This window comes from Oculina patagonica, chromosome 12, assembly GCF_052425735.1.
Source record: "Oculina patagonica isolate OP01 chromosome 12, crgOcupat, whole genome shotgun sequence".
NCBI lineage: Eukaryota > Metazoa > Cnidaria > Anthozoa > Scleractinia > Oculinidae > Oculina > Oculina patagonica.
In genome coordinates, this window is record NC_135769.1 from 19,736,569 (window position 1) to 19,750,448 (window position 13,880).

A 13,880-nucleotide genomic window follows, 5' to 3' on the forward strand; every position below is an offset into this window, starting at 1 on the left:
CTTTTAATGTGATTTTCAGGTCAAATAATAACTGGATCTATACAGCAGTAAGAAAAGCAGAGATAATATGAAATTTAGACAGAATAAATTCGGATGCCGAACACTTTCTTTGAAGCCGTTATTTGACTTATTTTGGTGCTCATACAACGCTTCTACTGGGGAAGCGTTGTGTGACGAGCCCAAACAAGGTCGACAGCACAAGAGCCAAGGATGAAGCCTGGCTGTTTTTGCACAGTCCTTATAATTCCCAGTGACCCTTGCACACTGCGGACAGGTTGAGAATTACCATAGGTAATACATTAATCATAAAGAAAACACACAAAAAAATCAATTTTAATAAACTCATGAAAGTGAATCGTGTAAAATATTATATTCATAGCTCAGAGATCATGAAAATATCGCGTATAATCACCTGCCAAGTAAACAATAACGTTATAGACTTATTCAAACAGATGAAAAGCGAGCAAAAATCGTGACTTGCTTCTGTTAATAATGGAAAACTGATGAAAATATTCCACCTTTTTGGCTGGGAGATAATTGCACTTCTTTGATTACAATGAAAAAGAAGCCTATATATATTTACACGCATGTTAATATAAATTATTCATGTTATACATTAGTGGCAAATAAATTATTTTCTCTTTCAAATTAAGGCCTGTACAGAAAGCAATTGGTTTTATACATCCGGCCATTGGTTCTCATCGTCCGGGGTTGAGTCTCTTTGTGGATATGTAAGTAACTGTATGTATAGAACTTAATATCTTGATTGGTCCTTCGAGTATATATCATTGTTACCGCGTTAGCAAAAAAGTTCACCCCCTATTGAGCTTTTATTCACTGTATCACAAATCGTGCTCCCAGCGTTTCAATGAACCATGGGTTACCGTAGATTAAGAAGAAAGCTTTGAATGCGGCAGGAAGTATTTCTTTTTTTCAGTTTTAGCTTTCGTGTTTATTGTTTCTCTTGTCTTCTAGAAAACGTCGTGATCCCGACAATGGTTGCGTTCAAGAGTCCAAGTATTGTCAGTATTACGAATGCCGCCCAGTCGGTGGATATTTGTAAAGGATTTTTCTCGGATCTCCGCGACTGAATAATATTATATTAGACTTTGCGGTGAGTACTCTTTGCGGTAATTACTATCCGACTGGTTATTTAGTTACTTTGACTTGATCACCACTTAAAACTTCACACAGACCGAAGACTTTTTTGTAAATCAATTCATCGACATTTGTCGCGATTTTCGTGAGCCAGTACCATTAAATTAAAAGCACTTTCATCGCTATAATTTTGGGCTTATATAATGTGAACACGAGTCACGGCATTTTAATCGTTGCTACATCGCGCAATGTTTATTTTTTTTTCTCGTTCAACAAAACACAAAACATTATATTTTTTTGTCGTTTGTTCGAAGCACGCGAGCCTCTTGTAGAAACGTTATCAGTTTTGAAGTTGTTTATTTCTTCTGTATGTTTTCAATATTTTTACTGTCAGTTTTGAACACCTGTCATCCTAGGCGAGACCGCTGACCGTTCCCAGCGAGTTACCAATTAACAGTAACAGAAATGAAAGTAAAACTCATGTCGCGAAGTTGAGCTATTATATTTAAACAAAGTTGTATTACTTTGAAGAGTTACAGTAAAAAAAACCGTTTGCATGCAGGGAACACGCAACAAAGAACAAAACTACTTGGCTTGTCTGTTGTCAGAACTTTCGAAATGTTGTACCGGCTTCATTTTCGTTATTTTCCTTACATTATAATACTGGCCCTGAAGAAGATTAGCTCTGCTTGTTGAAGTATTGGGAAATTAATTTCACCTTTCTGCAACAAAGCACCTGCCTTGCAGTCAATTTGGTTTTATTTATTGTACTGTAGCATTCTTCAAAATTAATTGAGACAGACTTGTCGCAAATGATCGGAAATGTTTCTATTTATATCTTAACATCTGTACAAATGATTTTTTTCTTGGAAATGAAAATTTAAAATAAGCACCTCGGGAGCTTATTCGAAAACAAACGCGCTCTTTTACAGAAATCGGTTGGCGTTTGCCATGTGCTTTGTTTAATATTTATCAAGGTGTAAGCATCGTATTGGGTTTATGTCAAATTCAATTCAATAAGCTTCGATAAATTAAAGGGCTGAGGACGTGAAATACGATACGTAGAAACATAGAGGTAAATATCTCTAAAAATCTATCACTGTCGTGCGGAATAAGTAGGAGAATATAAATTCCTATAAAATTCCTATATCTCAATTGGTCTGTTACCAGTTAGACGAAGTTCCTCGACCCGTGTAACACATTGCTAATTGCAAGTAGAGTACAGTAGTAGTCACCTGGTTACGTGTAGGCCTTTGTAAATTATGCTTGTAGTTCGTCCCTTTAATGTACATGTTGCAATTGATTCACTTAAAATGCTCATGCTCCTCAAAACAGGGCACTTAAGTTATTGTTACAAAGTTTTGTTTAAATGAGTTAAAATATATTATCATACATTTCAACATTTCTTGTCTTTCGTAACGGAGTCTTTCATAAGTCTTCTATAGGTCGTTAAAGTGCTACTATGATCAAATTTTCACCCCTTGAAATTTTAGGTGTTTCATAGAGTATTTAACGAAAGATTCAAAATGGCGTTTTCCGTTTTCAAATATCTTTTTTAGTTCCAGAGATATTTAAGCTTAAAAAAATCGTAAAATATGCAAATTAGAGGATTGATGACGTCATCTACTCAACCCAATTTTATTGCAAGTACAAAAATTGAGTTTTCTCGGTCATTTTTCTGCAGATACCGATGAAACTTGGCAGACTAGTAGTTCTGCAGGTGATACACTTACACACTTAATAAATTATGTTACCATGGCAACTAACTCTTTTCCAGTCCCCACCAATTTGCTTTTAATGTTTTCGAATTTTTCAGTTTGGAAAAATGAAACCCAGCCAAGACGCCTTCCTAATCCATTCATATGCTTGCCAGAGCACGCATGTAAAGTATCCTTGGTAAATATCGAAAAGAAATGCCAGAATTGGCCAGAAAAGCCTTTAGCATCGAGGGATCTGGAACCTAGTTTGTTGCCATGGCAACCAAATTGTTAAGTTCATATTGTGAAACACAACTAACAAAGTGTTACTGCAAAAAATCAGAGATTTCCGATACAAATTGGCTGAGATATCACTATCTTCATATTTGATCAAAATTTGGTTGAGTCTATGACGTCACAACTTTGCTAATTTGCATATTTTAAAAACTTGAATATCTCTGGAAAGAAAAGAGATATTTGAAAACTGTAAACGGCATTTTTCTTCTCATATAGAGTTCTTGATAATATTTTAAAACGGCCACGAAAGAAAACAGGCGAATTTCATCGCAGTAGCACTTTAAGCACTTAAAATATATAAAAACGTACCTTTCAAGGCATAAGAAAACGTCAATAAAATGCTTGAAAAGCTATAACTAATGTACAATTTACAATATTCCACGCGGAACATTCACTTTTCCTCGCTGGAAAAGGTTTATAAAAGCTAGTGAAAAAGGGTGTGTCCTTCCTTATCATCGGAACATCTTTTTACCCTCACGAGACCTTGTCCAAGTTCGGTTTAACTTGCTTGTTGTTCAACTGAATGTGCTTATATTCTTCGCAAGGAACTTAACATGATGATGAGCACAAATTGGAATATTTCTATTATCTTTCTGCTAGATCCTATCATCAAACCGAAATGAACTCGGCTACCATCAGGCTACCAATGCTATCACCTTTATTGAACATGTACTTCCCCTGAAATTGCCATAAATGAGGAACCACGAGTTTCCCCTTTTCGTGAAAGTATTTACCAGTGGTACGTTAACAGATTTCAAATGGACAGAAACGACCATTTCTGGAACTGTCTGATAAATACAATCATCAGTTTTCGTTGATGAGGTTACGTACTGAAACAATATACACAGTGATACGCGTTTGTTTTTCACTGTCTGTCTGTCAGTCATTTTCTCAATTTGCTATGAACATAGCTAATTTATCGTTGATTTTTTTCTTTCTAAAACGCTCCAAATATGATAAGCCACATCTATATTGAAAGCTTTCTTAGTATCAAATAGCTCGAAAGTAAGCAGAAATGGAGAAGTGGAAACTCGACTCTTTCCGGCATGACAAGCTGTAAATATGGGTGCTCATGATTTGTTTACATACACAGTCTTTTAATTTTTACCTCGCTCACCGCGCGCCATGATTGGTCAATGCAACATTTTTGGCATGTTTGTTGAAGGGTTCACGAGTAGTGCTCTCGACCTCAAAGGCTCAAAACTCTAAGAGATCGACATGTAATACTGGGTACCATAAAAATAGGTGAACTGAACTCGACTAAGTCTGCGTGTGAAACTAGTGTACTACCACATGTTTCCCGATCGGCACAGAGTTGTCTTTGAAAGGTAAGAATTCACATAATATCGTTTAAAATCTGCTTTTGCGAACAGCTCAGTGTGAATAGCGAAGTAACATTATATATTAGGTCTTCGGACCAGTCTACAGAATCAAAATTGTGATAGACTGTCACGCGAAAATTTGTACACACATGTTCGTTCGTTAGATCTGTTTCGCTATACTTTTATACGAAAGAATAGCTTAAGTCTTTGAATGTGTAAGCCTGCGTGGAAAGAAACGAAGAATTCAGTGGGAGTTGATTTCTATTCCATTTACGAATGGGACAGTTCCATTAGATCTGGCCGGTCACACAAACTCAGTTCGGTCGGTAGATTTTACTGTCTAAGGATGCCATTTTGAGTGAAAACGCGCCTTCTATGTAAAGAAAACTAAGCTTGGTCAAATACTATCATTTTGGGGAAAGCAGTGTTTATTAAAATGTCGACGACCAAGTGCGTTGAAAGAACTAATAGCGTGATGTCCTTAAAAAGAGTCAGACTAGAAAAATTATGGACCCATTATGCGTTTTCACTTGCTGTGTTCGAACCGGTAAAGACTATAAAATGGCTTTCTCTTTCTTAGACTTCCTACTGTGATGGTCGTAAGAGTTATTCTTTTGGATAGTTTTCATTAAGCCCATTTACTAAAGTGTATTTATACGTAAGAGTCTGATCCTCTTAGTTTCACGGATTTTGATGAAGAGCTGAACGATTCCGTCATTTAATCTGCTATATACATCGTCGTGTTTTGGACACTAATAGACTGATAAGCAAGCATACATACAAGAGGGTGATAAAAACTATCAAACCTTCTTCTCTCTTCATATACAATGTTTTGTAAATTAAAGTAATTCGTACAAAAATTCTAAACAAGCGAAAGGTCAGGAGAAAAAATAAGCCTGCTTAGCTGACCTCTTTCTACCGAATAGCAATGAAAGTCACATAAACATGATGCCTGTTTTTTCAACTGAAGCCGTTATTTCACCAGAATTGTAAAAGTTATGTTTACAGCGTCTAAGAAGGGAGACAGTTATTAAATTCATTTAGCTAACAGTTTAATAAACTTATAGTGTATTTATCAGAAATATGCTTCGCACTCAGTACTGCGTAAATCGTCAACCGACTTCCATCAATCACAAAAGTGTGACACACAGTAGATCAAGTGAAAATTTAAAAATTGTGAAAGGTTATAGGCTATTTCCATTAACTGTGTCTTCTGGAAAAACAATCCCAAGACTAAATGGGAATGAAATGAAAATGGCAAAATGTCTACTGCAAAAACTGCTTCATTGTGCACTAAAAGCTACTAAAAAAATTGAGTAAGAACGAAGACTTTTTTACTGACCATCTCTACTGTCACGCAACTTTTAGAAAAGGGGGCATGTAACATTTTCCCTCATCTTGACTGCAGCTGTCAAATATGATAAAGGATCGAGAACAATTTCGCTACGATTGATTGATGAAAAATATTAAATAGCATTAATTGCATGACTGAGAAATATATATTTTACCTAACCTTCTGTTCTTTTAATAATATGAAAAATGGCGCTAAAATTAGTCAACAAAAGAGTGGTAAAGATAGTTAGTTGCCTTAGCTTTTATCCCTAATGTAATAAGCTGCTAATACAGTCCAAAAAAATTCACAATGCGGATTTTTTTTTCAAATTCTCCTAACTAGTGCTGTAAGAACTGTGTCTAGACCAGTATGGAGAATTTGTTTGTTACCTAGCATGTAAAAGCAGCCGGTTTTGTTGCTTGTTATTTTACGCAGCCTTAACTATAAACACGATTCATTTGAGCCGGTTAATACACTTCTTTGTTTATAGGTAGTGAACGCTATATCTGATGTCAGCAAAAATCAATCTTTCTGAATTCGCAACCCGAATGTACGTAGAGATAGCAACACATTAAATAACCTTGAAATTGATAGATGCGCTCCGCAAAGAATTATTTTCTAAACAAATATCCAAGTCAAGATAAACACAAAGGGTCAACCTGCTGTGACCCTGTGATACAGAATTTTTATCTGTTCTGTACAAAGCCGTACTATTAAGGACACAGAAATAATTTTTGGCGGGAAAGGATTACCGAATCAGGTGCATATGATTTGTCATGACTGTTTGCGTAACGTTTCTAAGAGGAGAGCGCTTTGAAGAAACAGTCTTCGTTTCCCTTGATACAAGTCAAAAGAGTGGCCATGTTCATGCTGTGCGATAAAAAGTTGTCACATTTCTGCAGAATTTATCTGTTAAGTGATGACCCTATAGCACTCCACCGTTATTCTCGAATTGCGCAGTGTTTGTCAGTCTTGAACGTTTTATATAATCTTCAACATTGGTTATTTTTTCTTTGTTGTCGGAAAAGGTACTTTTTGAAGAACAAATAGGATTCGTTCTGTTTTACATTTAATTAGCGTGTTTCCAGCTGTTGAATTGTGGTAGAAAAGGGTAAATAAATGGGTGAAAAAAAAATAAACAAACAAAAAGTAAGTCTTTCCTCCGTTTCTCTTCGTAGGCTGTCCCATTTCTCTCGTTATCTACGCAGACTAAAAGCCAGCTTTAGCCAGACACTTAATTCTTCCCTTGTTCAATTAGAACTTAAAAAGGCACCGAGGATAGCTGTAGGCAGATACGGTCTTTCTAGAAACAACTTTACATTTGCCCCGCCTTGATCAGTGTATTAAAGAGCGATTAATATCCGACCTGACAGTCTGCTTTGTCTTTACGAGCTCAAGTTGTTTTTCGGTCAAAAAGGGATCAAAACCTTGAGATATTTTATTCGTTTTACCTGTGGGGTGTGTTGCTTGTTATCAACACGCAAGATCAACCAAAATAACTTTAATTACGACCCATGTTATGCAGCTGGGAACCATTTTTTATGCCACAATTATTCGTATCAACTCTGTTAAAAGATTATACCAAACAAAAGCTTCTCTTTTGTGTGTTTTACGTCTCTGTTAGTTCCCATAGTGTACAGAACAATGAAACAGCAGCAATTCGTGTCAACTCTTAAGACCACTGCTTTGTGCGGCGGGTAAATATTTGGAAGTATTCTGTTCCATGACACACTGTTCCCAAACCTGTCTCTCAGACAGACCTCATTAAGACGAGAACCACATTGAAGTTTTATGCAAATTAAAGGGAGTAAGGTCATCTGAGAAAACGATCGCTTACAAATCATTTTGAGGCCAAACAACTTCTCATATGCGATTCCACTCCGCAGCATTGAATCAACCCTACTCAATTTACGTATATATTTTTGTTTTGATATAATCCCATGCGTTTGTGGTCACACAGAGTCTCGACAGTTTTTTTGTGTCGTGACACAGTAAGATAGCAATAAGTTCAGCGGGCGCCAGAATATAACTCCATGCGCTGATCGATGGCAAGTGGTCTGCTCTCTTAATGTCGACAAATTTTTCACCTTTCTTGAAGCCCGCGCTATTAAGCGCAAGAAAATATAAAACTTTATAATAAGAGGGCAATTTTCGCGTTTAATTTTTAAAAATGAAGAAGCAGCTGCCCACAGGTCTTGTTTTAAAGCAAGATGTACTTATGATAATTACCTTTATTATGTTTGTTTGGGGTTAAATGCAAATGCACTCGATCCAAGTGCACTTGATTGTCCGCCACTAGCTGACAACTCACTTGGGTGTTAAGAAATCTGTGATTCACAGAGAACAAAATCGTTCTCTTTTGATGCTACGGCGTAAATAGATTTAACGCTAAATATATTATGGCATGACCTAAAACATCCATCCATCGAATTAAGTTCTACTTGAAAATTCAAGGTACGTAGATTTATTCAAGTACAAACAATATAAAAGACTTTTTAAACAATAATAACCGGGAAACCTTTCTTCATTATTTTCGTCATTCGCACAAATTGTTTAGTGATTATAAATTGAGCAAATCATAAAAAATCTTCATTGTCATTTAAACGTTTTGTGTATTACGTTTGTCTTTGACAGGATCGACCCGAGAAGCCCATGATTCTCGTCTTGACTTAATCTTTACTCGGCAAGAACAGACCCATCTGGCCTTCAAGGAGGAGAAGACAGCATGGATAAGTGTTGTACAAGTGTATTTTTCGTGGCGCTTTTTCTGTGTTACACGATTTGCGTTAATATCGTTTCCGCTGGTGATTCCCTTAAAATATCCGGGGACGCGATAATCGGCGGTCTCGTGCCCGTATATCAAAAAGAAAGCGGGGATTCATGCGTTACACCAGATTTAAATGGCATATTGACAGTCGAAGCCATTTTGTTTGCACTGAAAGCCATCAACGGCCAAAAGTACCTGAGCCTTGGATCAAAGCTGGGATGCGACATAAGGGACACTTGCCCGAAACCTGTTACGGCAGCCCTGGATCTGGTAGTGAATGCCAACCGACCAAAAGACCAACTTCTGGCTGCAGCTGTCGGTAATCTGCCGCAGCAGATTCCCGAGTATCACCGAGCCTTGCTTATGCTGTTCAGCAGTCAAACGCCTCACATGAGCTGCATTACTTCTACTTATCAAGTCAAGTATAAGCCCGATCTGATCTCTCGTACTGAGTTTATTTTTCATACCGTTGCAAGGGACAAAAGCAACCTAAGAGCGATTGTTCATCTCGCGGCGCGGTTTAACTGGACTTACGTTGGAGTCGTGCACGACGACAGCGCCGAGGGAAAGTACGCGGCGGACCTATTTCAGCAAGAAGCCGCGGAAAAATTTGTCTGCGCCGGTAGGAAATACTCTTTGGCATCAAACGCGAGCGACTCGCAAATCCAGAAATTTATTAGCTCTATGAAGGCGGAGAAAAATTTTTCAGTGGTCGTAATGTTGACATCGAAGCGCATATTCAAGGGCATTATTGACGAAGCGTTCAAGCAGAAAATGAGCGATGTTACCTGGATTGCAAGTGATTCATCCTGGGACAATGAGGCGAAATTTTCAGCTGAAAACACTGCGGCTCAAGGGATGTTCAAAGTTGGAACATCTGCGTCGATCGTCGAGTTTAAAGCACATTTGCAAGAACTTCTCACGTCTCCTACTCGTAACAAATGGATTATGGACATGGTTGCCACAGGACCGGTTTCTGCCGCACCGGATACTAAATCCACTGTCAAGAGTACAACAAACCCACCAACTCAGCCACCACTTGTTCCAACTGTCCAACAGAACAGCTCTTCCAATTCCACCGGAAACACATCTGTTGCGCCTTCTGCATCTACAGCTGTACCATCTCCCTCGACAGCACCCACTACCCAACCTGTCGCACCCACTACCGCCCTGTGTAACGATCCGCCGTGCGGTGTTAACAAGACTTTGTTGGAGCAGCTCGTGAATACGTTAAAGTCGATGGCAGACAGTGCCACGTGCACGATAGACTCGATTTTTGCCGTGGCCCACGCTCTATCCGCCAGAGAAAAGTGCCAGTCAAACTGTCCGGAAGATCACGACTTTTTCAAGTTCATTCAAAAGGTGAATTTTACCAGCCTCAGCGGGCACCGAATAAGCTTCGATAGTCAAAGAAACCTCAAAGAAGTAGAGTACAAAATTTGGACACTGCAGAAAACTGGTAGCGGATCGGCAGTTTCTGTTGAAGAGCAGAAGAACCTTCGGCTCTCAGATGTGGGAAGCTGGAAGCAATCAGGCCAAGAGACCCCAGAGCTGACACTGCGATCACCAACAGAAATAAAGTGGAACACAAAGGACGATCAGATTCCGAAATCTACTTGCCACGACCCATGCAAGCCTGGCACATACAAGGCCTTGAAGAAAACCCGTGCTGAGGCGGAGTGTTGCTGGCATTGTTTGCGGTGCGAGGGAAATTCCGTCAGCGAAATGGTAGACTCGTTAGCGTGCAAGCCATGCCCAGAGCGTTCCACAGCTAGTGTAGCTCAAGACGAGTGCATCGCCCAGTTTGAAGACTACGTGTATTGGAGCGATGCTGGCAGCCTCATCATGCTGTTCGTGATGGTGGCAGGCGTTTGCTTCAGTATCTACGTCGCAGTAGTGCTCTTCAAGAACAGAGACACACCTGTGATGCGTCGAGCCAAGAATGCCACACTAGTACTTCTGCCTTTCGTTGTTATCCTCTTCCTGATTCCCATACCTCTGCTTTGCAAGCCTAACGAATCGTCCTGTGAAGGGTATCGAGCTTTTTTCACTCTAACTCTCGGTATTCCCTTAGCTGCCTTAATAGCTAAGAGTGTATTCGTCGATAACCGATATTACGACTCCGATGGTCAAATCAAAGAGAGCTGGGGCCAGTGCATTTGCACGCCGCGCGTTGCGGTTGCCATAGGAACGTTTATCATTCACGTGATTGTAACAATTGTCGTAGCTGTCATGCTACCTAACGAGATTTTGCGCTACCCTACGGATGACCCATTCACTGTTTACATCGAGTGTTCCATCCACACAGGATTCGGTTTCTTGGTCATCATATTCTACATCATGTTCGTGGCAACCGTGTATTCCATTTTGTCCATGAGCGAAGAAATCACCCCGGAGAACGACATGGAAGTGCGCTGGACGTCCTTTTGTATGTTCATGTGGTACGTGATCTGCTTCTTGTATGTCGCGGTAGAGTACGGAGCGGTTGGCAAGGGGAAGATCTTCGGCTTGGCCTTTGTGGATTTCCTGTTCGCCGTCAACATCCTGGCCTGTATCTATCTGCCAAAGTGGTATGTCATCGTCTTCCAACCGGAGAAGAACCAAGCCGACGTCTCGCCCTGGAGCATGTACGTCAAGACGCAGGAGAAAGTGTCCGTGCGCCTGTCTGAAGGGGAAGAGGAGTCGCCTGTCTTACCAAAACGAGGCAACCTAGCCAGCACGGCCAAGGAGTCTGGTAAAGGGTCGCAGGGCGACTCGGAGGAATGTGACGGCAAGAGTGAGTCGACAGGCCTCATCAATGATACGGATGTGTGAAGACTGGGCACCATGCTAGGATTTCAATCTTCGCCGCATAGCGGTAAGAATTTAAAATGTTATTAGCGCAAATACAATTTATGTAAAGGATGTCGACCGTGACTGCTTCAAGAATCCGCCAGGAGTTTTGCATATTGACGATGCATATGATTTATAGCCGGAATGTAATCGTTAATTTTAGTTTAAAAGTAGTCAAAATGTAGTTAATTCGCCGCGCGGCAAATCTGCGAGAAGTGATGTTTTACTAATAGGAGTTTCGTCACGGCTAGCGCAGCTTAAAAAAAATGTTTTATACAAAGAGTCTCTGTCCAAAGGTCCAAACCCTAACCCTTTTATATACCATTTTTGACAAAAAAGGTAACCCCTTCGTATATCTTCGAAAAAAAAATGGAAATACTTTCGGCACATGCCTACAGTAGGAATACTGCGTCTCTTTTCCAAGATTTTCACTAGAATAACCAACCTCGTTCCGAGAACAAGTCCTTAAAATCATTTTTTCACTTATAAGTGAATCAACCATTCGGTGCGCTGTTACTAATCTTCCTGTAACGCTTTTACTAATTTTGCGCTGCACTGATCTTCTTGTAACGTTTTCGCCAATCGTCTTGTAACGCTTTCACTATTATTCTTGTAACGCTTTCGCTAATATTACTGGCACGCCTTTACTAACGAATATTCCTGTAACGCTTTTACGCTGTTACTTATCTTCCTGTGACGCTTTTACTAACCTTCCTCTGCACTAATCTTCCTCTAACGCTTTTGCCAATCTTCCTGTAACGCTTTCACTAATATTCTTGTAACGCTTTCGCTAATATTACTGTCACGCTACTAACGAATATTCCTGTAACGCTTTTACGCTGTTACTTATCTTCCTGTGACGCTTTTACTAACCTTCCTCTGCACTAATCTTCCTCTAACGCTTTTGCCAATCTTCCTGTAACGCTTTCACTAATATTCTTGTAACGCTTTCGCTAATATTACTGTCACGCTACTAACGAATATTCCTGTAACGCTGTTACTAATCTTCCTGTAACGTTTTGCTAATCTACATGTAACGCTTATCTTTCTGTAACTCTTTTGTAAATCTTCCTTATTTTTATAAGGCCCTTAAAAAAACTCGAATGACAGTTTTCACTACCTTTTGCAATACTCCAACCCGTGAAGTCTCTACCCTTTTATATACCTCCAGACCCAAAAGGTACTCCTTTCCAGCCTTTCGGGCGGAGCCTCGTCCCCGTATAGTCCACTATAAGAAGTACCCCAGGGGGGGGGAGGGGTAAAAAGCGCGCATTTTCCGTTGAACTTTTTTTCTGCGGCATTTTGACGTCACTTCTTTTGGATTTGCTGCGTTGCAGAATGTACCAGAAATTTAGTTTCTTTTTTACAGAAGCAAAGCTGTGTTGGATATTTATATTCATATAGACTTCGGTGACCGACGCTTTTTATAGTTAGTGAGTATCGGTGAGAATTCAAGCGGCGCTTGAAGCTAGAGTTTTATATATAGGAATTTTTCTTTGGAGGATATTTATGTCCCTGAATTGACTCTAAGGTGTATAAATTTAGCACTTGGTGAGAAATATTCAACAAAGAAGAAGATATTAACTACTATTACCAGAAATGCATAGCCACTAGCATCCATCTTGCAATGCATTAGATTTGTTTTAAAATCATGATAATTGCAAATCCTTTTCACCACAATCTTTGGTTTTATAAATAGCGTGCTTAAAAAATTTTATGAACCAACACCCAGAGTCGGGATGCATACTCTTGGTTATGGACTTCTGGTTTTAACTCAAGCTACATCTGTGTTAAGCTTTTTAAGTTTTATTCGTGAGTCGAACGCACGGTCAAAATACATGGCTTCATAGAGATGAACTGCATTTATTCGTAGAAATGAAGTGCAGCGTGGTCTGTTATTATCATTTCAGCTAGCTAAAGTGAAACGAGGAATTCTTCGATCCAAAATGATAAAAATCAGAGCCGGGAAAATGATTTTAGAAATGAGGGAAGAGAAAATAAAAATCCCCCGTGCTGAATTTAGTTTATAGTTTCTTTCATTCACTTTTTAAAAGTGGGTTGCATCCTTTGCCATTTTCACTCATTTTCTTCAGCTCTCCCCTTGACGGGCAATGCTAGGACTGTGTGTATTAAACTTCACTACTAACAATTTCTTCACACTTACAATTTGTTTGACAAAACGCCTTTTATGTCATGACATCTTTTGCCAACTAATCCTGTAACGCTTTTGCTAATGCTAACCTTCCCCCAACGCCTTTGCTAATCTTCACGTAACGCTTTTGCTAATCTTCTTGTAACGCTTTCCTGATGTGTCTGTCACGCATTTATGATCTTCCTGCTTTTGCTAATCTCTGTGTAACTTTCTGTAACGCTTTTGCTTATCTTTCTCTAACGCTTTAACTAATCTTCCTGTAACGCTTTTACTAATCTTCCTCTAACGCTTTTACTAATCTTCTTGTAACACTCTTATTAATATTCCTGTAACGCTTTTACAAATCTTACTAATCCTCCTGTAACGCTTTTACAAATCCTAC

The 13,880-nt window shown here is 39.2% G+C and overlaps 1 protein-coding gene across 3 annotated transcripts; it reads left to right on the top strand.

The window, feature by feature from the left end:
* Positions 1-896: 896 nt before the first annotated feature.
* LOC144632743 (metabotropic glutamate receptor-like) lies at positions 897-12,435 on the top strand. 3 transcript variants are annotated; one of them, XM_078491459.1, is made up of 2 exons: positions 897-1,114; positions 8,382-12,435. In XM_078491459.1, exon 2 carries the CDS (start codon positions 8,473-8,475, stop codon positions 11,326-11,328), a length of 2,856 nt encoding a protein of 951 aa, XP_078347585.1. In that variant the 5' UTR covers positions 897-1,114; positions 8,382-8,472; the 3' UTR covers positions 11,329-12,435. The 3 variants fall into 3 exon arrangements, with proteins under 3 accessions (XP_078347585.1, XP_078347586.1, XP_078347587.1); XM_078491460.1 differs by lacking the exon at positions 897-1,114 and adding an exon at positions 4,305-4,420; XM_078491461.1 differs by lacking the exon at positions 897-1,114 and adding an exon at positions 8,058-8,201.
* Positions 12,436-13,880: the final 1,445 nt, after the last annotated feature.